Here is a 25769-nt window from a genome sequence, read left to right as displayed (position 1 = left end):
CCTCCCCAGTAATGTCAACAAAGAGGCAAAACTGGTTACCTTTGATGTTGTGAGCTTATACACAAATATACCGACAGATTTAGGAATACAGGCTGTAAAGTTTTGGATGGAAAAACCCGGATATGATCAACAGCAGATTTCAACATGATTTTATTTTGGAAGGATTGAAATTAGTACTTACTAACAATACTTTTGCATTTGCCGAAAACCATTACATCCAAACCAAAGGCACGGCAATGGGTACCAAGGTAGCGCCAACATATGCAACCCTAACTTTAGGCTACCTTGAAACGTTACTTAAAAGTGAACTTATTAAAGTATGGGGAGAAGAATTTGCTGATTTGATAGAAACAAACTGGAAAAGATTTCTGGACGATTGCTTCATTATTTGGCACGGCGACATGGAGAAATTAACGCAATTTCACAAAATACTAAACGGGTTAAACTCCAATATTCAATTCACTTTAGAGATGAATGATGAAAAATTACCATTTCTTGATGTGTTAGTGGAGAAAAAGAACAAAAGGATAACTACTGATATATACTACAAAGCCACCGATACACATCAGTATTTACACTTCGGCTCATGTCATCCAAACCATACTAAGAGAGCGATACCATATAATCTGGCAAGAAGAGTTTGCACCACAGTAAGTGAGGAAAGCACAAGGGATTTACGACTAGAGGAATTAAAATCTTTTCTTGTGAAACGTAAATACCCTATACGACTTGTGGAAGATGGTATAAAAAAGGCTAGGTCTTATGAAAGAACACAACTACTTACGACACGTGACAATCGGAAGGAAAAACAAATTATACCTTTTGTTCATACCTACAATCCACGAAACCAAAACCTAACACCAGTGGTAAAACAATTAAGCCTGATACTAAAGGAGGATGAGAACACAATCGCAATTTACCGAAAGGTTCAATATATAAATAGCAAACGCCAGGCTAAAAATTTAAAAAGAATTCTGTGCACATCCAGTTTCAAGGAAAAGAATTGTTCCGTAACAAAATGCAATGACCCGAGATGCGGTACCTGCGACTATATTTTGGAGGGAACCAGCTACGACTTCCGGGGGCCGAAATTTCACTGTAAATGCTAACATGTCCTGTGAAACTAAGAACCTAATTTATGTCATAACATGCCCGGGTTGTAACGAATTTTATATCGGAGAAACTAGCACTACAATGAGAGCTCGGATAAGAGTCCACAAACAACATATTGATAACCCGCAATACAGACAAATTAAACTTAGTGAACATTTAGATATATGCGGGAAAAGACAATTTACCGTTTTCCCGTTCTATAAGATGTCTGGAAACCAAATTCAACGAAGAGAAAAAGAAAACACTTTATTACTACTTTAAAACCAAAGCTAAATAGCATTGTTTGACTTTCCCGTAATAACTGCCGGGAGAATTACGTCATTGAGACTGTATTACGTTCCACTAATTATGACGTCATAGTAGGCGTAACTATGTGACAGTTAAAAAACTTGATTGTAAAGCATCTGAAGATTTTTAAATGAAAGCGCTAATGCTTTACTTTGTTGTCTTCGTGTTTTCTTTTTAATTATTTTTACTATACTACTATACCGACCACTGTGAATTCATGGACTTCTGATATATATATATATATATATATATATATATATATATATATATATATATATATATATATATATATATATATAGATAGATAGATAGATAGATAGATAGATAGATAGATAGATAGATAGATAAATCCAAGAAAAATCACATTGGTCGGTGATAAATATGAAAATTATTTTAAATAAATAAAAACACAGAGAACGAGTAAAACATAAGCGCTTTCGTTTCTTCTTCATGATGTTTTACAATACTCATGGTAACGTCTATCATGACGTCATAATAACTTAACGTTAACAAGTCTTTGATTGACGTCATATTTTTCCCGTACTTTCACAGAACAATGCATTAACAAAGCATACAATAACAAAGCAATAAATGTGCCTCAGTAACATAATTTACATGTAAAGGAACAATTCTTTTACATTAAACTATTTAATTTAGGTTTGAAAGTCCTTATAAAATGTCTTTCTTTATCACGTCTTTCGATTGTGTTAGAGTTGTGCAGTTTATAAAATGGAAAGACAGTAAAAGTTCTATTTCCGCACACGTCTAAGTGTTCACTGACTTTGAGTTTGCGATATTGCGGTACGTTTATTTGTTGTTTGTGTACTCTGATCCTTTCCCGTAAGGTACTTCCCGTCTCGCCGATATATAGTTCCCCGCAACCGGAACATGTTATAACGTATATAACATTTCTAGTTTGACATGACATGTTATTATTAACAGTAAACTGTTTCCCGTTAAAGTTGAAACTTTGTCCTTGTCGTATGTATGGGCAGGTACCACAACGCGGATCCTGGCACTTGGTCACATGAAATTCTGTCGTTTTTTTAAAAGAGGACTTTGTGAGAATTCGTCAGAGGTTATTCGGCTGCCTCCTACTGTTTATGAATTTCCGATTTTTAAATATTTTAGACATAGTTTCGTCGGTTTTCAAAACGTCGTTGAGTTGGTAAACAATCGGTGCAACGTTTGTATTCTGGGGATTATGGGTCGTTACTAAAGGCAAGATCCTGGAATCCGTCTTGTTTTGTTGCACAGGGTTGAGGAGGTCCTCCCTGTCTAAATCCATGGCTTTTTTAATAGCATTATCAATAATTTTTTTGGGATAACTTTGTTTCCGTAGATACTCTTTCAGTTCTTGTAGTCTTTGTATTTTGGTTGTTTCCTTATTTACGATGGTGCATATTCTCCTTGCTAAATTATAAGGGATGGCTCTTTTCGTATGCCGTGGATGGCACGAATTGAAATGAAGATACTGATGCGTGTCTGTTGGCTTGTAATAGATATCTGTCAAAATGACATCGTTTTCCTTAATTACCATGATATCCAGAAATGGAATTCTATCTGTACTTTCCTCCGTTGTAAATCTTATATCAGGATTAAGTTCAAACAGTAATGTTTTAAAGGTAGACAATTCGTTGTTACTGTATTTCCAAACAATAAAACAGTCGTCCAGATATCTTTTCCAGTTGTTAGTAATATAAAGTTTCACCTCTTCGTTGAACTGCTCATCCACTTTCTTATACATTTTTTCTTCTAAGTATCCTAATGTTAATGTGGCATATGTAGGGGCATATGTAGGGGCTATCTTTGTGCCCATAGCCGTTCCTTTTATTTCTTTAAAATGTTTTCCATTAAACGCGAATGTATTATTTGATAGTACTATTTCTGTTGCTTCTGATATAAAATCCTTTGTAAATCTGCCGTTTTTTCGGGATTTTTACTTATCCAGTAATCCACGGCTTCTAGTCCTAGGGAACTTGATATATTGCTGTACAAGTTTATTACATCCAGTGTAACGAATTTACTGTTATTTTCCAGTTTCTCGGGTAAATGACGTAGAAAATCAAAGTCATCTCGTACATAACTTTTGACTCCAGAACATAACGGTTTTAGAAGAATGTCTAGTAGATGACTAAGTCTCTGTGTTGGTGCCGATGGCCCACCTACTATTGGTCGAAATGTGAGATCTTCTGGATAGGGACAGTTTATGTATTCCGAGCACTGGGATTTGATAGCCTCTTTTATTTGTCTAGATTTATGAATCTTTGGTAGTCCATAAAAATTGCTTTCACTGTATTCATAATCCGTTAAGAAGTCTTCCTCTTTCTCTGTTAAACTTGATGTAGTTTTATGGCGTTTCAAAAGATTCTTAATTTTTTGCATTGTTTTTTTATCGTTGTTGTTTGGAATTCCTTCGTAGTACTCCGTATTTGATAGCATGTTTATTATATGAACTTTATAAAAATTAGAACCCATGATTACAATTGCGCCACCTTTGTCCGCTTCTTTTATAACGATGGATTCATCACTCGACAATGATTGAAGTGCATTCTTCTCTTCTTTTCTTAGATTCCATTTTATTTTTTGGTTTTCTTTGTTTTTATTCAGCGGCAAAGTATTTAATGTCTCACAAACAACATCTAGAATTTCGTTTCGTCCTTTTTTAGGGTTAAAGTGAGATTTGTTGCGTACGAGGTCTTCTTCCTCTTCTGAATCTGAATCACTCTCGTTTTCTTTATTAAAATATTCCGCTAGCCTCAATTTTCTTGTATATTCTTTAATATCGGTCCTTAATATATTAATATATATATATATATATATATATATATATATATATATATATATATATAGAAAGCACAGAGAAATTCACTTTTACAAGGATACTCACTTCCGCCCCAGCCCGGGGTTGAACTCTCGACCTACGGAATCTGTCTCCTAGCAGTACAGGAACAGTGCGTTAGACCGCTCGGCTATCTAGGCAAGTTAAAAACTTGCTTTCGATGCCGATGGAATTCTCACAACGCTGCCCTACACTACACGGTCATTGAGAATGGAAGTGAGATACAGTTATTTGGACATTAGTTTTTAGAGGATTGTTACCAATACATGTTGTGATGAAATTAATTTTATTTATACAGCACAAATTACAACAACTCTTAAACTAATATAACTGCCCTAAGTGAAGGAATATTAATATAGAAAGCACAGAGAAATTCACTTTTACAAGGATACTCACTTCCGCCCCAGCCCGGGGTTGAACTCTCGACCTACGGAATCTGTCTCCTAGCAGTACAGGAACAGCGCGTTAGACCGCTCGGCTATCTAGGCAAGTTAAAAACTTGCTTTCGATGCCGATGGAATTCTCACAACGCTGCCCTACACTACACGGTCATTGAGAATGGAAGTGAGATACAGTTATTTGGACATTAGTTTTTAGAGGATTGTTACCAATACATGTTGTGATGAAATTAATTTTATTTATACAGCACAAATTACAACAACTCTTAAACTAATATAACTGCCCTAAGTGAAGGAATATTAATATAGAAAGCACAGAGAAATTCACTTTTACAAGGATACTCACTATATATATATATATATATATATATATATATATATATATATATATATATATATATATATATATATATATATATATATATATATATATAGCACTAAAAAACCAACAACTTTGTATATCCTAAATGTCGGATCTACCAAGTAGATACAAGGTCACGGATGGAAATTTATATAAAGCACTAAAAATGACCAACGACACGAACAATAAAAATTGTCAAATTTTCGGGACGCCCTGTCCCTTCCTCAGGACAAAGAAAAAAGTTAAAAAGTCATAAGAACAAAGGAAAAAGAGAAACAAAAACAACTAGCACTACTACTAAACTACTAAACACTAGATATTTACATACTTAATTACATGTTGAGTTGGAAATTTTTAAGAACACTAATAAAGAAAGAAATCCGGACCGCTATGAAATGCGTCCGGTCTATCGGTATACTCAGGTGAAGTGCGATTTACATAATTGAACGAATTAATTATGCTAATTAATTACGACAATCAGTAAATCGTACATTGTTTCATTCTCTCAAAATGGCGTAACTTTACTTAATAAAGAATAATCAAAGAAAAATAATATAGCAGGGATGTTTAAACATATGAATTATGATCCATTATAAATTTTGAAATATTTAAGGATTTATTACCGGGAAAAAATAATTAACAAAGGCGTAAGCAATAAATAGTTATGTGGGTTGTTAGAGAGTTGGTGACGCAAATTTTCTGTAGAGTTTACACTAAATTGAGAGAATAATCTTGTTTAGTATCATCAGGAATTGGGTCTAGTTTACGTTCATTCTGGTGAAGTCATTCAGTTTGTTTATACCATTAGGGCGGAATGACTTCAATCTGTGCATCCAGAACTTTTCTTTGCTTTTTCTCTGAGCATCTGTCCATCTTGGGTTATGGTCAATCACCACTACTGTCATGTCCTCCCATTTGTGACCCTCAAGGTTGAAATGTTCCCCAACGGGTTCATTGAGTTTTTTGGTCCTAATGGTCGAACGGTGGTTATTGACTCTCCTGCGGAGATCTCCTGTTTCACCAATATACTGTTTGGAGCAAACTTTGCAACTGATGAGATAAATGCAGTTGTCAGTATGACAGGACAAATTCCCTAGTATTTTGTAGCTGCGGCCTGTAACAGGGCTGTTAAAACTGTCTGTGTCAGTGCTGTGCTTATAAAGAAGACATCTTCTGTCAGAGCAAGTTTTAAAGCCCCCGTTAGGTAATGGGTTGTCCAGTCTGGTTCTTACTACCATGTCCTTTAGGTTCCTTGGGCGTCTGTATGCAGCCAGTGGGGGTTCCTTAAAGACCTCTGCCATTCGTTTGTTTGAATGGAGAATTGCTAGGTTCTTTTGAAGGATACCGCTAAGGTTCTTAAGGACGGGATGGTATGTGGTTACCAGAGGGACCCTGCCGCTATTATCTTTCTCCTTGTAGCGTAATAGGTTTTGCCTGTCATGTCCCGCCATCTCATCAATAGCTGTTTGTACGGTGCAGGCATTGTAGCCTCTTTTGCATAAGTGGGACTTAAGAAAACCACTTTGCTCCTGATATAAGGCAGGGGACGAACAGATGCGTCGAATTCTGGTGGCTAGACCCTTAGGCACTCCCTTAAAAGTGTGTGGGGGATGACAGCTAGAGGGCATAAGATATAGGTGGGAGTAAGTGGGTTTGGTGTGGAGACTGAATTCGATTTCACCATCAATCAGGGTAGATGTAGTATCTAGGAATACGTTTTTCGAATTAGATACGTCTACTGTAAATGTGATCGACTGATGAAAGGTGTTGGCAAACGTAATGAATGCCTCGAGGCTCTCGCGAAATTCCACCCACTTCATCTCTATATCGTCAATGAAACGCAACCAGCTATGGGGCCTAAATGGTGCTTGAAGTAACAAGTTGCGTTCCAGTCTGCCCATGAAGACATTGGCGTAAGACGGTGCCATTTTCGTACCCATAGCAGTGCCATTAACCTGCAGGTAATGTTCTCCATTGAACATGAAGTTGTTGAACTTGAGAACATGTTCAAGGAGCTTAGCAAGGGACTCTGTAGAAGGAATTTGTATGGATCTACTATCCCAGACTTCTCTACAGGCTTCGATACCCTCATCATGCGGAATATTGGTGTACAAAGATGTGACGTCCATAGTCACGAGGAGGGTATGATTTGGGAGGCCAGTAGAGGGCGTCTTGTTAATGTAGTCCGTGGTGTCCTTGAGATAGGATGGCAAATTCTCTACGTGTGGACGGAGATGTAAATCAATGAATTCAGAAATTTTCTCCGTGGGGTGTCCAATTGCGCTGACTATGGGGCGACCTGGCATGCCTTCTTTGTGTATTTTAGGAAGCAGATAAAATTGTCCTGGTCTACAGTCAATAGAATTTAAGGTCTCATAGACGTTGATACCAATCTCATTTTTCTCAAACATATCGTCAAGAGTTTTGGTAATGGCGGTGGAGAATTCTTTAGTAGGGTCAGAGTCCAGTTTCTTTTCTTTATTAGTGTTCTTAAAAATTTCCAACTGAACATGTAATTAAGTATGTAAATATCTAGTGTTTAGTAGTTTAGTAGTAGTGCTAGTCCCGAAAATTTGACAATTTTTATTGTTCGTGTCGTTGGTCATTTCTAGTGCTTTATATATATATATATATATATATACATATATATATATATATATATATATATATATATATATATATATATATATATATATATATATATATATATATATATATATATATATATATATATATATATATATATATATATATGGATTCCTAAAATACATAAGAATCCCTACAAAGATACATTGCGGGTTCCAGTAAATGTTAAACCAAGCTTCTTTCTTTACTCCTCTCTAAGATATTAACAGTAGTGAAAAGGAAACTTCAAGAGTACTGAGCAGAAGTGGTGTAAATCAGATGTCAATGCTTAAAAATTCCAAGGAACTTTTAGTGAAATCACAAGATTTTACCAAAATCGGCAGCTTAAAAACTTACGACTTTTCAACTTTATACACAACCATTCCCCACAATAAATTAAAATCAAAGCTTTTCGATGTCATTGACAGCTCCTTTTTCAATAAAAATGGAACTCGTAAGATTACTAACCTTGTCATTGGTCATTTGCAAAATTATTTTGTTGAAAAACATTCTGATTGTAGACACGTACAAGTACTCTGAAGTTGACATGAAAAAATGCTTGAGTTTCTGATTGACAATATCTATGTTGTGTTTTGAGACCAGGTCTTTCAGCAATCTATTGGAATTCGAATTGGTACCAATTGCGCCCGTTATTAGCAGAACTATTTTTATATTCACATGAAGCAGAATTTATCTAAAATCTTATGCGTGAAAAGAAGAAAGGTTGTGGTCTTCAACTCAACATTTAGATATATCGACGACGTATTGTCAATTTGCAATGGTAATTTCCATTCATCTGGCGAAACGATATACGGAGGGTGATCAAAAAGTTCGCAAACTAATTGAATAACTTTCATAAAAGAAACAATATTTGTTAATTAATGTTGATTATATTTTAAATTATTCCTCCCCGATTTTAATGCACATCAACCACCGTTCTGCACATGCGTGGATCACGTAATATTGGCGGTCACGTGACCCCCTCCGTAGCTTTCTGTCACAAAAGTTGAAAGATTTTTCCGAGTTTTATATTTCTTTCCATGTGAGTTATTTTTATGACAAGAACAGTTAATTTGTCAGAAATGGTCATATCTCGGCAACAGAATAGGCGGATAAGAATAACCTTACCAAAAATAAGCATGGCGACCATTAAAACACAAATCTTCTTTCTCGGGAGAGACCTTTATTCAAGGTAGATAGAGAATGGGTGCCTCCTTTTTATCATATATAATATGTTTAAAATCTAAAGTAAACGATATCTTAGGTATCTAATACTTATATTATTATTCAAATATTCAACTATTTTTCAAAGTATTACTTGGAGGTCTTTGATAGCAAATTGCTTAATTAAAACTACATATCTTTTCAAACTTGCTTTCACTGGGCAAGATGACAAATATCATTTTTAACCATCTGCCTTCCTTCAATAAAACGATCAATCCAATCATTGATACAATTTATAGGAAATCATTTATCTCAATAAACAATGTACAAATTATTATATGATTCTGCAGAGGGATTTTTAAGATATACAATAAATTGTACAGTCATTTGTTGAACGAGTTCGACTGAGACAACCATTGTTCGTCACAAATGACCTTCATAGTGACGGCATTTTCACATTGTGACGTCACAAACAAGGAGAAAAACTTTATTCGACATATGCTATTTATAGATCTTGTGTATGGTTATGTGTGTACCTAATGTCATTCTAATCTGAATTGTGGTTTTGTAGATATAGAGATAGTTCGCGAACTTTTTGATCACCCCTCGTATTCTAGTGAGCTTGAGATAAAAGATACCATAGAGTCTGACACACCTGTTTCATATTTGGATATTTTACTTGAAATAAAAAAGTTTATGGTAATCTTACAACCAAAATCTTTGATAAATGGAATAACTTTAACTTTTCTATCGTCAACTTCCCTTAGTTTTGCAGCAATATACCTTCATCACCTGCATACAGAGTTTATACATCTCAGATGATTCGATACACAAGCGCATGCTCTATTGTATGAACAATTTCTAAAACGACAAAAATTATTGTACCCCTGCTTGAAAAGCGGAAGGGTATATATACTGTATATAGTAATCGGTATGTCCGTCCGCCCGTAAGTCCGTCCGTCTGTTACGCTCTGGGGTACCAATCTCTTATCCGAAACTCCTCTCACACCACTGAATAAAATTTGATCAAACTTTCACAAATCTTTATTACATATTGCCATTATGCACCTCCTATTCTACCTTTTCTATCATTTCCGATGATGACAAGGAGCACATGGCGTCAATTTTATGTTGAACGCATTCAAAACAAAAGAAAAAAAATGATAGAGTTAATTGTTAATAGAATTTTCCTTTCAGTGTAAAATTGATGAAATTTACAGCAATGTGTGATTACTAATTAAACATATTTTGTATAAAATAAAAAAACGACCCACGAATAAATGTATATCCTGATAAAGAGACAAAAAAGACACATTGTTGGTACGAACATCTTCCAAGTATAACCCTTGGATTTCTATTAGGTGTAGTAGTTTACATTTACTGTATTTGTATTTTTCAGAGTTTACAATCATGATGAAATTGATTTCTTTTTGTTAATTTGAGCAAATTTTTTTCAAGAAACCCGGGGTCGTAGTCTCATCAAGTGGCTTGAGAATAGACACTAGTGGGTACATACAGATAAGGATATCTATGCTCTCAGGTACTGTATGTATGTATACGAGTTATCGCACTCAAACAACCATATAACATTACTAGTTGGGGCACTTTTTCAAACATAATTTTTGAAATAATATGGTTTTTTTGGCTTGTTTATTTCTCTCGTTTTGATAAAATTGATTTTTTTTAAATCTCTGGCTGCTCCTCCTTGCTTTCAAAAATCATGTTACATCCCTGTCATGAATGATAGACTAGATAAATATCATAAATGCGGAATACCTTTAGGACCTTTCCAAAAATGTTTTTTCCATTCGGTATTACGAGTTATCGAACCCGTTTTAGCGAATTAACTTTAAATTTTTTTTAATTATAAAAGATCTGTTGAGTTTGTTAATCAAAGATTGTTATTAAAGATAGTAAACTTTGTTTTAATTTTAAATCATTATAGCAAAATTCTATTTGTGTAACGAATCAATTTTGTTTAATCTAATTCAACTATAAGGGCCTAAAATATATATATATATATAAATTTATTATAATGAATAGCCAAACATATATACACAAATTAAACTCTCTAAAAAAATTAAAAGAATTCGTTTCACCGAAATTAATTTGTTAAAAGAAATTGGAAAACTCTTTTTAGCGAATACGTTTAATACAGTTTTAAAACTTATCAAAAACAAGTTGATTTTGTAAAAACAAATTGTAGAATTAATTAAAAATTGTACAGATTCAAAAATGAATTTGTTGTAATTACATGTAATTCGAAATAATTTATATTACACATTGAATTCGTTACAACAAATTCGGTAGCTGCAATAATGTAGCCCTCTCCGATTTTTTGAATTTGATGTTTTCTGGAGAGGGCTACAATTCCATAGGATCTCCGTAATGGTCCAAATATTTTTTTTAAATAGGGTCGACTGCAGGCAAAATAAATTGAATTTACATTCAACTTACTTCGAATAAGAGGATTTTTACTGTCAACAACATATCCCGTTGAATGCGAAAAACTTGTAAAATAACTCTGCGTGTATCGCAGTCTTCTACTCAGCAGCCATGACAGTTCACGCGTGACGTAATGAGACTTTCGCTTAAGATTTAGAACAACTTAATGAAGCAAATGTCGGTGCTTATAAATGATCGTGCTGAATTGTATCACAAAAACATCGATAAATAAAACCATTTTAAGTGATATTTTTACGCAAGCAGCGATATTAATGCTTAAAATAAGAACATTCCTAAAAGATCTGCTCCTATAGAACAAAATTCTCATTGGTTGTCCCAAAATACAATATATCAAGGTCAGAAAACATTGCGGATAAATTCGAGTTGTGATGTTACCATACACGAAAAATAACCAATTCTGTATATTTTTGGATTGATTTACGTCTTGGATGACTACTTTTTTGAGTCAAGGTAAGAAATGCTAATAAAATAGCCATTTAATGGCAATTTGAGCCGAAATCCGTGCGGAAGCGAATCGCTCCCGCTGCTGCATTATTACAGCGATCCTAAGGAGTTGTAGCCCTCTCTCCCCCTTCCTAAAAAGGGAGAGGGCTACATTATTGCAGCTACAAATTCGGCAATCGATATATCAAAATCAAAATATGTTTGATAGGCCTTAAGGGGGCCGAGTGGGGTTTCCGTCGCGTAAAACTTCGCTGATGTTTCATACTTGGATATTTTACTTGAAAAAGACACTAATGGTAATCTAACAACAGAGCTCTATGATAAACATGATGACTTTAACTTCCCTTACCTATGCAGCAATATACCTTCATCACCCGCATACAGAGTTTATATATCTCAGTTGATTCGATACGCTAGAGCATGGTCTACGTATGAATAACTTCTAAAACGAGGTAAATTATTAACAAACAAGTTGATGAAACAAGACTATCAGCAGTCTCGTTTAAAGTCATCATTTCGTAAGTTCTTTGGTCTATACCATGACCTTGTCAGCAAATACAATTCGTCATTGAGTCAAATGTACGATGGCCGATATCGGTCATGACAGTCTACATACAAATTTAAGGGTAGCGTGTCATTAAATCGTTTTACATGACAGTCTTACCTTAAAGCAAAGTGACAAAATGTACAAGCTGTCATTTGGTGATGTCAAGTTACTGTGGCTTTGCTTTTCGTAAAGTGTACAGCGTGTTCATACAACTTTGCTTGATGATATTTTACACTTAAGTGCAATTAAAATACTTTATATCCAAAAAATAAATAAATGGATAAATAAAAAGAAAAAGATAAGATCAAACCACAAGCATGGGGGAACTATTAACACTGAGAATGTTGAGATTCTGAGACTTTATTGCGGTGGCGTTGTCACAAGGATTACAAATTTGAAGTATGAAAGCACCAGCCCTTACCGTTCAAAAGTTATGGCCAAGGTTAATTGTTTTTTTTTTCATAAGTACAGAAATCTCCAAGATCAAAAGATCAAATTTGTTATCAAATGACTTTTCTGAAATAATACATATATGAAGTATAAAAGTACTGGTATCTACTGTTCAAAATATATGGCCAAAGTCAATGTTTGGAATTTTTGTGTAAAAGTGGGTCAAACTTCAAGGTCAAATGTGGTGGTACCCGAAGAAAGTTCTTGTTACAAGGAATACACACGTGAAAAATGAAAAGCATAGCTCCACTAAATCAAAAGTTATGGGCAAGATTAAAGTTTTTGCGGACAGACAGATAGACAGACGGACAAACACAACAATAACTATATACCCCCGAAACTTCGTTTACGGTGGATTAAAAATCAAAATCAAAATTATTGCGCGCGATAAAGTAATACAGCTCAACGCACTTCTTAAAATCACATAAGATTGTTTTCGCTTAAATTAAGGTCACATTTTTCTTGCAATAAAACGTAAAATTATTGAGCTTCAGTATGAGACATAACCCTTATATTATAAAATATTTTATGATAAAGGTGCATATTCTCTAAAATTATCTTAAGTTTTAAAAGTCGACGCTTTTAAAGTAAATTTGTTTGTACACATGTTTGATATTACATGTGTATGATTCCACCAAAGGTATTCACAAATTAATTAATCGAGCTTTCCTTGATACTATTTAGTTGAAATGTTCATATTGACTTCTTACAGATGAGTATTTTACTAAGTGCTTTGCACATTTTCCATACGTGTCTTGGTTTTGTCGAAATGCAGTGCTGAAAAATGACGAAACTGCCTAAAGAAATCACGTCAAAGGCTTGGATAATGAAGTATTGTTTATCTTTCAACAAAGTAAATTGTTACTATTGAAAAAGAAAATTCCTTTACATTTATAGTTTGAAAATTTTTCGTTGGAAGGCATTTTTCATGATGCTATATTTCAGAAAGTTAATCAGAAAAGTACCATCTTTTTTTTTTTTTTTTTTTACATCTTTTAATAAGCAGTTGAACAGGTAAAGAATACTTCTATCATCTTGTGCCTTAGTGTCATATCAATGTACAGAAAATACAGAGGTTACATGAACTGCACTGTTTCTGTATTGAGGTTAGGCAAAAGTATGCTTTAAAATAAAGGGATACAAAGACGGCTGCATTTGACGATAACCCAAGAATAATCATTTGGGAACTGTCATAATCTATCACTCAAGAGCATATAAAAATGTAAATTATGTTTTAAATAATAGAAGAAGATTAAAATGAAGTTATACATCACTTTTCAAATATATATTGTTGTCACGTTATACAACTTTTGCATTATAACAATGTTACCAAAATTTGTTCGAAAACCACGTGAGTATAAAAAGTGCGTTGATCTGTCTATTGCATTATCATAATATTTTCTGATTTAAAGACAAATGCAAATTTTTTTATCTAAATCAACTATATGTAATTATGAAAATCTTAATGCTGACAAAACTATCATGGGTCTTTGTAACGTGATAATTCTGACGCAGTATCAAAAGAAATGTGAAGTGGAAAAAAAATCATTTTTGTTATTTCAACTACAATATCTTCAAACAAAATTCACGTCTTAAAAAAAAAACAAAAAAAAAAAACAACTATTTATTCCTCTAGAAAACCAGAAACTTGTATAACATTTCATTTCAATATCTCATTACGCACCCCCATCTTGTGGAACCGTTCTAGCAACAACTTTTTAAAAGATCATAAATTACTGAATATCTGATGAGAAATGATGAAGAAAATGTAATGTAAAATCAACCATTAATTCTTAATATTTTGGCGATTTTTGAAACGTTTATTCATCTTTTTTAGCAGAGGCATACATGTAAATGATGTTATTTATATCTCTGCTTTTGGACTTATCAATTAAAAATTATTCCATCTACGCAAGGAAAAAAATAACGTCTCATTTCCCTATGTGAACATTCTATCACAACTACAAATAGATCGTCCTCTCCTGCAGCCGATAAAGACAGTCTTAGATATCGATCCCAATACAAATTTCATCACTTCCGTTTCGCACAGGACATATAACCCACAAGCAAAAACACACACATTCGATTGCATCAATATACAGTAATATCACCAGAAAGACCAAAAATATATTTCCATTGGCTGTCAGTTGTAATAGAAAATCAGAGTAAAGAATACATTTTGTCCTACGAATTCACCAGAATTACTGCGAAGATGATGCCGAAAACATACTTACAGTAATCACAATGTTGGATATAAAAAATGACCAGAAAGCAAAAAAATCTATTGTAGAAGCTACATGCTTCCACTCATATTTTTCTTGTGCACGACAATTGTTTTGTTGTTCGTTATCAAGACTCCCTTTCTTCGTTAATTCCGAAACGACTATTTCAGTTACCCTCGCTTTTTTACATCTCATTTTTCTTTGAAGTCGGACGACCATGACCCAGTATTTCGAAATTTCCTCCTCTTCATCTCTATGATGAAGGCGGAGCTGAAAAGCTGTAATAACGAGGGCTATCACTCCATATACCAACTGGACAATTAGGTACATCGCTATAATTGGTGTATTATCTGAGGAAGTTGGCAACAGTGTGGAAATAATGGTCAGAAAAACAGCAAAGGCCAAAAATACGGTTACACAAAATGACATTTTCTCTCCTGCATCGACTGGAATCACAAAAACTAGCATATTCAAAAAACCTAAGAAAACGATGGGTAGAATTATATTTAAAATAAAATACTGGGACTTTCGGCGTAATTTGATGGTGAATTTGACTTCAGATTCTCTATCTTCTTTCTTAATATCCGATGATGTGTCGATTATATCCCAAACTCCATTGGCCTCAAATTCGTAAAATTGGATTCCTTTCGTTGATTTAGTAATTTCTATCTGATCTGCAAAATGACTCCATGTAACAAATTTAATATCACACTTCTGTGTGTCGAATGGGAAATTGGTTATGTCCATTGAACAGCGACTTTCAAACACATTGAATGGTAACCAATCAACTGACCCTTCATGATTGATTTGCAAATAGTAAAAGCTTCCTCCCAGCTCCTCGAACTTTTTAAATCCGTTCTTCAGTACAAGATCAGGCTTCCATATTTCATTCTACAATTCAAATACGATTTTTGTTCTTATAACTTTTAAAATATAATCCTAGGTTAATTCATATAATATGGAATCACGTAAAGGTTTTTATAATTATATTCTAAGAAAGAATGGAAAATTCTAGTAATGTAACGCCATCACACCACGTATGCACAAATACAACACGTGATAGATGCCAAATGTAATGCAGAGGGTGATAGAAGTACATATAAATCTTATACTACGATTGGATATCCATATAAAGTAATAAGAACAGACTATATGTCAAATAGATATTATACTCCTTGAGAGTTTACTGGAGCCTTACAACTTGAACTTCTAAGCAGCAAGTCAACTTGTCATGATTAGGCGATGTTTATTTTTTTCACAAGCAATTCAGTTACCTGATTAATGTCATAGAAAATATACATGTATAAGAATTATGAAATTAAAACCTATGTGTCTATGAAAAATCACCACTATCACCACTACTGACATATTAAGTTAACAAAGCCATCAGCATTAAATAAAAGGAAAAGATTGCCAACAACAATTGAGATTCGCACACAACTTATGTCTATTAGACTCCTTTTATCGTATCTGCCCGATGTTATAATGAAGAAGGCTTTTGAAATATCCTTTCATTCAAGACTGTGAGTAATTGTTATATAAATTACGCAGACTTGCCACGTAGGCATATTTCATGAATCAAGCTAGCACTTCATAAAACAAGATGTGTTTGTGAAATACTGATGCCCCCTGTGAAGATCAAACTTTTTAAAATACAAATTTATGTTGCTACCCAGAGTAAAGCTTTCTCACAAGAAATATATTTTTGAAATAGAAGTAGCCCTAGCTTCACCTATTCAAAAGTTATGGCTAAGGTTTAAGTTTTGAAAAAAAAATAGTTAAAATTCCAAGGTCAAAGGGTAAAAAATGGCATCTAATACATGTAAAAGGCTTTGTCACAGTTATTAAAATTAATGTGTGAAGTATGAAAGCATTTGACTTAAACCCTTCAAAAGTTATGGTAAATGTTTCTTTAGGTCGAACTCCAAGGTCAAAGGGTAAAATAAAAATTATAAATTCTTGGCATATAAGAAAAGGTATTTTCCCAATGATTTAATATATGAAGTATGAAAGCCATATCCCTTTCCGTTCAAAGGTAATTTTAAGAAAACTTTTCCAAAATTCCTGTTGTTGGTATCAAATGAGATCTTGTCACAAAGGATACATACGTGAAGTATAAATGTCCTAGTATCTACCATTCAGGAGTAGAAAAGTTTGGAATTTTTGTGTAAAAGTGTGTCAAGCTCCAAGGTAAAGGTCCAATGTGAATTTGATGGTACCCCCCAAAAAGGAATACACATGCATGCGAAATATGAAAAGCATAGTTGCACTAAATTAAAAGTTATGGGAAGACAGACAGACAGACAGATAGACAGACTAACAGACAGAATGACAGACGGAAGAACACAACAAAAACTATATACCCTGAATCTTCGATTACGGGGGCGTAAAAATTTGCCTAGGCTACGTGCAAGTCTGTATGAATTATTAAACAATTATATTTCTCTAGCCCTCTCCCGATTCAGAGTTAATTTGGATCGGTAAGTAAGTTTGAAGGTTTTTCTTCGAAAATGTCGACATATATTTTGTTGGGATGAGAAAAGTAAGGGGAAATATTACATACTTGTGTCCTTGAGTTTCAAAAAAAAAAAAAAAAATACATCGAGCTGATTTTAACGAATCGGTCGGTAAAAGTCAAACATTTTTTTTTAAATAGGGTCTTATGCATCTTTTTTAAATATGTGGAATAAAATTAAATCAAATTTAATTCAAGTTTATTTGTTAAAAGACCTACTAAATGGCTTCTAATCCTTCGTTTACAACTTGTATTAGAAGTGATTAACAGGTATTAATTAGTACCCTAAGGTGACAAAAGCACAACTCGTCAGGATCGATAGAAGATTACTATTTACTTAAGGTTTGTTCTCATCTCGCCTTATCTGTAAAATTTAGCATTCCTATTTCGCCTTAGTAAGCTTTCAGGTGAATTAAGGTGATGAAGATTTAGTATTATTTAGCATAACGTACTTTTGGTATAACACGTATTATTTCATTCACAGTTTTTATAAATTCCCATTAATCGTTAAATTCAATCTAAAAAAAATTATCGTTTAATTATATCAACCTAGTAATGATATTAACAAATACTAAAATTCCCATTTCGCCTTAGTACTTTTTAACTTTTTCTTACCTGTATTACACAATTAAGGCGAAATAGGAACACACCTTAGCGGTTAACAGACAGTTATAAAACGATGTTCATCTGGAGTTTCAGCCCCCCCCCCCCCCCCCCCCCCCCCCCCCCCCCCCCAGTTTAGACTCATTTAGATTCTATGTATTCTATTTATGTGATATAAGTTTTTTTGTAAACTGATGGGCTGTATTGCCCAAAGTTATTATTCTTAATTACGGCAGCCCGTTGGTGCAACGTACGAAAAATATTTTAACTGGCGGCCGCCCTTTATTATTTGGCGGCCGCCACTTGTATTTCTGGCGGCCGCCAAATTATATGTGGCGACCGCCACATAATTTTCTGGCGGTCGCCACTTATATATCTGGCGGCTGCCACTTAATATATGGCGGCCGCCACATAATTTTTATGGCGGCCGCCAAATATATTTCTGGCGGCCGCTATATAACATATGGCGGCCGCCACAAAATTTATCTGGCGGTCGCCACATATTTAATTCGCGTACGCCAAATATTTATCCGGCGGCCGCCACATGATTTATATGGCGGCCGCCAGATAACACCTGGCTTCCTGATGCGCGCGCATGTTTTAATGTGTGGTTTTAGAGGGAATACAGTGTAAAAAATATAAAAGCAACATCAATCAACCAAACTTGTAAGAGATTTATTATGAACCAACACTCCAATCCACACTTCTAGTAGATATGTTTTGCATAGAGTAGATTAATATTTGATTTGAATTATGCAAGTTTTTGTTTCTAGTGTTTCGATTATTAATAAGCCTAATCAGGGGTCACGGACATAAATCATGTTGTTTGCTGTAAGCTATTTGCATTTTGGATTTCCAAAATGGTGTTCCAATATTTCAGAATTCGTTTTTTATTATTTACTTTTTATCAAAAAGCAGCGGTTGTGTCAACATCCATCTTCTTAACCCAATAACACTCACCTTTTGCAAAATAATATATGTGGCGGCCGCCAGATATATAAGTGGCGGCCGCCAAATAATAATTTTTGCGGCCGCCAGATATTAAGTGGCGGCCGTCAGATATATAAGTGGCGGCCGCCAGATATATATGTGGCGGCCGCCAAATAATAAGAAGGGGCCGCCAGATATATATCTGTCGGCCGCCAAATAATAAGTGGCGGTCGCCAGATAAAATATTTTTCGTACGTGGCTTCCGTACTTAATAAACGATTATGTAAAATAAATAATTAAATCTATAAAAAAGACAAGAGAGCAAAATAAATAATAACAGCTGTGTGCCAGGTAATTTAGTCACGGTAAATTTTGTATAAACGAGTACACAGCCACAGGCGATAACGAGTATCTTGAATATTAACAGGTGTAGGATTGACCTACAGTATACCTGTGGGATGAAGATGGTGTCAGTGTTGTCATAAAGAACTACAGGTTACCTGTGGGATGAAGATGGTGTCAGTGTTGTCATAAAGAACTACACGTTACCTGTGGGATGAAGATGGTGTCGGTGTTGTCATAAAGAACTACAGGTTACCTGTGGGATGAAGATGGTGTCAGTGTTGTCATAAAGAACTACAGGTTACCTGTGGGATGAAGATGGTGTCAGTGTTGTCATAAAGAACTACACGTTACCTGTGGGATGAAGATGGTGTCAGTGTTGTCATAAAGAACTACACGTTACCTGTGGGATGAAGATGGTGTCAGTGTTGTCATAAAGAACTACACGTTACCTGTTGGATGAAGATGGTGTTGGTGTTGTCATAAAGAACTACAGGTTAGTTGTGGGATGAAGATGGTGTTGGTGTTGTTATAAAGAACTTCAGGTTAGTTGTGGGATGAAGATGGTGTCAGTGTTGTTATAAAGAACTACAGATTACCTGTGGGATGAAGATGGTGTCAGTATTGTTATAAAGAACTACAGGTTACCTGTGGGATGAAGATGGTGTCAGTGTTGTCATAAAGAACTACACGTTACCTGTGGGATGAAGATGGTGTCAGTGTTGTCATAAAAAACTACAGATTACCTGTGGGATCAAGATGGTGTCAGTGTTGTTATAAAGAACTACAGGTTACCTGTGGGATGAAGATGGTGTCAGTGTTGTTATAAAGAACTACAGATTACTTGTGGGATGAAGAAGGTGTCAGTGTTGTTTTAAAGAACTTCAGGTTACCTGTGGGATGAAGATGGTGTCGGTGTTGTCATAAAGAACTACAGGTTAGTTGTGGGATGAAGATGGTGTCAGTGTTGTTATAAAGAACTACACGTTATCTGTGGAATGAAGATGGTGTCGGTGTTGTTTTGAAGAACTTCAGGTTACCTGTGGGATGAAGATGGTGTCAGTGTTGTCATAAAGAACTACAGGTTACCTGTGGGATGAAGATGGTGTCAGTGTTGTCATAAAGAACTACACGTTACCTGTGGGATGAAGATGGCGTTGGTGTTGTTTTAAAGAACTACAGGTTAGTTGTGGGATGAAGATGGTGTCAGTGTTGTTATAAAGAACTACACGTTACCTGTGGGATGAAGATGGTGTCGGTGTTGTCATAATTAACTACACGTTACCTGTGGGATGAAGATGGTGTCAGTGTTGTTACAAAGAACTACAGATTACCTGTGGGACGAAGATGGTGTCGGTGTTGTTATAGTCGGAGGGAGTCCACCGTAAAAGCTCATCTGTCCATGACAACATTAAAAATCCCGTGGTAACCAGTTTCTCATTGACTTCGCTGACTTCATTGACACTACTCAAATAAAAACTGACATCCAGCTGAATTGGGTCATCTTGGATGACCGTTGGACGGACTTTGGGCGAGTAATTGTCAAAAAGGTCGCTTATAAGAGTCAAAACATTTTTGTTTGTTTGTGGCGTCACAGATTGAATTACAAAGCAAATATTTAGCAACAATATCCTCATTGTGTAGTTAAACATTCAAAAATCAACCTGAATAAAATTAGATAACTTTCAGTTGAGTATGTATCCAAGTGCAGGAGACAACCTTGCCTGATCAGGTTATTCTTTTGATTGCCCTCAAACAACAAGGACGTTTTTATATCCACACATTTTAAAATTTTCGCTGTCACTTCATTTAGATGAATTTAATTCTCTTAATTCCACCGTGCATCAATACAGTTCAGCGTTTGAACGTGAGAATAAAGTTATACCCTTATTCTGTGCACTAGAGTACGGCATAACTAAGGTTCGTACTAAGTTTATTTAACGGAAATTACTATTTACTGAGCAAAAGTGGTGTGTATTATTCTTGTGCAACAGTATATATATCCCTAATAACTCTATCTACATGTGCATAAAGAAAATCCCGGGATTGACTGTTAAAGCCCGATTATTATTCAAGAAGCGTTACGGAAGCCGTTGAAATTAAACATTTGTGGAATGAAATTGCGAGCCAAGTTGATTATCAAGTTTAAATGTCATTCAACATTTAAAAAATTCAATTAAATATGAAAAATCAAAATCATTGATCAACAGATAAGTAATGTAAGTAATGTTTTCAATTACCTTATAATCTTTGATGGTGTACAGTGGTGTTTCAGACACAGATAAATCATTTAATTAAGCTTTATCAAGTTCTTTAGCATAGCATTGCAGTGATGGAAATGCTACGCATGTACTTGAATCAAAGTTGCAGTTGGAGAGATATGTTAATGTTGTCATGTTCTATGTACATTTCTAGAGGAATTTTAAAAAATCCTATTATGTGAATTAAATTCTTATTATGTAAACTGATGTATTAGACAATACAAATTTAACTTTCTTTTAGTAATTGTAATTCTGTAAACAAAACAAATAAATTGCAGTCGAAAAAGCAACTGGACGTGATGTTTTTTGATAGCAAACAAAAAAGATAAATGAATAAACAAATAGATATCTAAATAAACAAATAGATAAATAATCAATAAAGTAAATATACAAATGAATAAAAAGAGAGGAGAAACTGGTTTATTCAAATGCTTGCATATTATTAAAGCCGCTTAACCCGAAGCAGGCACATATTATCTTACACAATAATAGTACGTCATTACATAGATAACATATAAAAATAAATTATAAGATTGATTTAATAGTTTATTACAACAATCCTTACATGGAAAATGCAGATCAAAAACCTTATTGACAAACAGTAGTTCCTGACGGAAGTTAAGATCTGTTGTGAAGTCAATTTTGAAAAAATAAGTTTATCGGATATATCTAATAATAAAGATAATTCAAACCCGAGTATTTTTTCTCTATTATTAGAAGCCTTAGTCATAATACATCTTTTCAAAATTATGAAATTAATTGAATATAATCCATAGTAATTTTTATATTAATATGCATATTTAAAGAATAAAGGAAAATCAGATATTTTAAATGATTTTTTAAAGGGGCTAAAATATTGTCCGTGTACAGGTAATGTATGTACTTTGTTGTTAAAAAATGCTCGGGTTTGTTCTTCATGAGATAAACATGTAAGCGATAAATTTAATTTTTCGAAGGTGATTTTACGCGATATCAACAATGATCAACAAAGGATTATTTTTGTGTGACCTAACAAAAATTGTTTTTTTTTTAACTTTTGAATTTTGATATCTTTTAAAAGAAAAAGACTTTGGGGATATAATTTGACAAAAGTTGAAACAATTTATGGGCAATTATTTTTCAAGAAGAAAAACGAATATATTTTTTTCTCGATCAGAATCGGACCAAGCGGCTTTAAGGATCAATATTTATCCATTTCTAACAGACCAGGTCGTTGAAGTAAAAAAAAAATGATTTCATAAACATATAAAAATGAGATAATAAGGAACAGTGACTGAATTAAAATAATTCAGAAACGATACAAATCTATAAACAAGGTATAAAAACAGATCCCCGAAAATTCAAAAGGTGGGGTCAGATGACTCCGAGAAGTAAATGCCCTCTGTTAACCGTTCATTGTCGCCTGAACTCGTTGTTCCTTCTTCATTAGAGGTAAAATTCTAATGTCAAATTTGATATGAAAACAAATGCCTTACAATTTGTATTAAACAGGTCAAAACAGAACCAAAGATATTATTTTTTTTTGATACATGTTCTAACAGAACCAAAGACAATATTTTATATGATACATGTTCTAGCAGAAACATCATTGTATTTGATACATGTTTTAAGATAATTGTAAAAGCCATAAATTTGACATAATACTGCTTGAAAGAAGAACCAGGCTGAAGCTAGCAGCCAATAACAGCAGCCACTAAGCCCGTAGAAGCTAGCAGCCAATAAGGAAATTCATCAAAAACTGAGAGTACTGAGAGGCAGTGCTGTTTTTAATATTTTATTTAAGATAATTAAGGATTAATGATTGGATAATTATTGTGAAAATTAATTACATGATAAATCAGACACTCGGAGGCAGTAAGGCTCACCTGAAGAAAAAAATATTCTTTTTTAAAACTGAAAAAATTAGAAAATAAATTACCCAATCATCTTAGTCCACTTGGACGAACAAGAATTAGGAAAGGGTTAACTACTTCAAGAAGAAAACCTTTTGCTCTCTTTTAGGGACCTCAAGATTATGACAGGGTTAACAAGCTAACCTGAAAATTCGTTACTCTAACGATTGTAAACTGAAATATTGCACACGTGTAAACTACGTTGAAGTATGTTTCGAAAATTATTACCCGGGCAACTTAATGTGTCTATAAGAGTATTAATAACCGTTATCATTAATAAGTGGTGGTGGTGCCACCAAGTGGTTCCTAGAACATTTTTAATATAAAAGGAAGGTATTATACCCATGATTTGTAAAGTGCCCACCATATCAAAACCTTGACAAGGTAGAAGGGTCCAATGACTATTGTTTCCTGCTATCAGATCGGGACTCTAGTGGTACCACTAGGTGGTGCAAAGTGCGTGGGGCATAATTCTAGCAATCAATTCTAATCAATTATTAGCAACTTGAACAAACTATCACTGGGGAAGAATTAAAAGCCTAAGGAAGTATCCCTTGTCAATCATTCAAAGGGTCCCAGGGACCGGAAAGGGCCAGTAGGCTAAACTGAACGTTGGCTTTTACATTAGATCCCCTAAAAAAACAATAAGAGAACATCTACCTTTTGAAGTGTTCATCAAATGATTACCGGGGCAAGGTAGAGGGGCCCTAGGGCTATCATTTCCCACTTTCAAAATTGGGCTGTAGTGGCACCACCAAGTGGTGCCAAGTGCGTAGGGCAAATTTCAAGCATTCATCTGTCCTCCATTTCTGTGAACTTGAACCATCTTTCACTGAGGATGGGTTGAGGGTCTTAGGGAGTATCCCTTATCAAAGTTTCAGAGGGTCCCAGGGGCTCGAAAGGGCCAGTTAGCTAACCTGAACTTTGATGTTTTTCATCATGGAATATTATGAAACTGGAAAAGGGCACCTATTATACGTCTTATCTTTGAAGTGTTCATCAAATGATTACCGGGGCAAGGTAGAGGGGCCCTAGGGCAATCATTTCCCACTTTCAAAATGGGGCTGTAGTGGCACCACCAAGTGGTGCCAAGTGTGTAGGGCAAATTTCAAGCATTCATCTGTCCTCCATTTCTGTGAACTTGAACCATCTTTCACTGACGATGGGTTGAGGGTCTTAGGGAGAATCCCCTATCAAAGTTTCAGAGGGTCCCAGGGGCTGGAAAGGGCCAGTTAGCTAACCTGAACTTTGATGTTTTTTATCATGGAATACTATGAAACTGGAAAAGGGCACCTATTATACGTCTTATCTTTGAAGTGTTCATCAAATGATTACCGGGGCAAGGTAGAGGGGCCCTAGGGCTATCATTTCCCACTTTCAAAAGGGGGCTGTAGTGGCACCACCAAGTGGTTCCAAGTGCGTGGGGCATATTTCAAGCATTCATTTGTCCTCCATTTCTGGGAACCTGAACCATCTTTCACTGGGGATGGGTTAAGGGTTTTAGGGGGTATCCCTTATCAAAGTTTCAAAGGGCCCAGGGGCTGGGAAGGGCCGGTTAGCTAACCTGAACTTTGATGTTTTTTCATCATTGTATAATGTGAAACGAGAAAAGGCCAGCTATTATACGCCTTATCTTTGAAGTGTTCATCAAATGATTACCGGGGCAAGGTAGAGGGGCCCTAGGGCTATCATTTCCCACTTTCAAAATGGGGCTGTAGTGGCACCACCAAGTGGTGCCAAGTGCGTGGGCAGATTTCAAGCATTCATTTGTCCTCCATTTGTGTGAACTTGAACCATCTTTCACTGAGGATGGGTTGAGAGTCTTAGGGAGAATCCCCTATCAAAGTTTCAGAGGGTCCCAGGGGCTGGAAAGGGCCAGTTAGCTAACCTGAACTTTGATGTTTTTTATCATGGAATACTATGAAACTGGAAAAGGGCACCTATTATACGTCTTATCTTTGAAGTGTTCATCAAATGATTACCGGGGCAAGGTAGAGGGGCCCTAGGGCTATCATTTCCCACTTTCAAAATGGGGCTGTAGTGGCACCACCAAGTGGTATTCTTGTAGAAAGACCTCTCATTTGATACCAAAAACCTTGACATTTTGACTTTGGACCTTGGAGTTAGACCCACTTTTACACAAAAATTGCATATTTTTACTTTTGAATTTCATTCTTCAAATATAACTTCTTTGTGGCAAGACCTTTCTTTAAAACCAAGAATTTTGACCTTGACCTTTGAGATTTCCGGACTTATGAGAAAACGTCAACCTTGGAAATAACTTTAGAAGAGGAAGGGCTAGGGTT

At 34.9% G+C, this 25769-nt stretch overlaps 1 protein-coding gene across 1 annotated transcript; it reads right to left on the bottom strand.

Annotated features, from left to right (window-relative positions):
* Positions 1-14899: 14899 nt before the first annotated feature.
* LOC134278305 (neuronal acetylcholine receptor subunit alpha-6-like) lies at positions 14900-20947 on the bottom strand. The gene is made up of 2 exons (XM_062760618.1): positions 20645-20947; positions 14900-15811 (listed from the first exon to the last, which is right to left on the bottom strand). Exons 1-2 carry the CDS (start codon positions 20945-20947, stop codon positions 14900-14902), a joined length of 1215 nt encoding a protein of 404 aa, XP_062616602.1.
* Between the last annotated feature and the right edge of the window lie 4822 nt (positions 20948-25769).

Source organism: Saccostrea cucullata, unplaced genomic scaffold, assembly GCF_032062105.1.
Source record: "Saccostrea cucullata isolate Sc308-1 unplaced genomic scaffold, CSIRO_AGI_Scuc_v1 ctg6219, whole genome shotgun sequence".
NCBI classification, from domain to species: domain Eukaryota; kingdom Metazoa; phylum Mollusca; class Bivalvia; order Ostreida; family Ostreidae; genus Saccostrea; species Saccostrea cuccullata.
The sequence above is the reverse complement of the archived record's forward strand: the minus strand, read 5'-3'. Positions and strand labels throughout refer to the sequence as shown.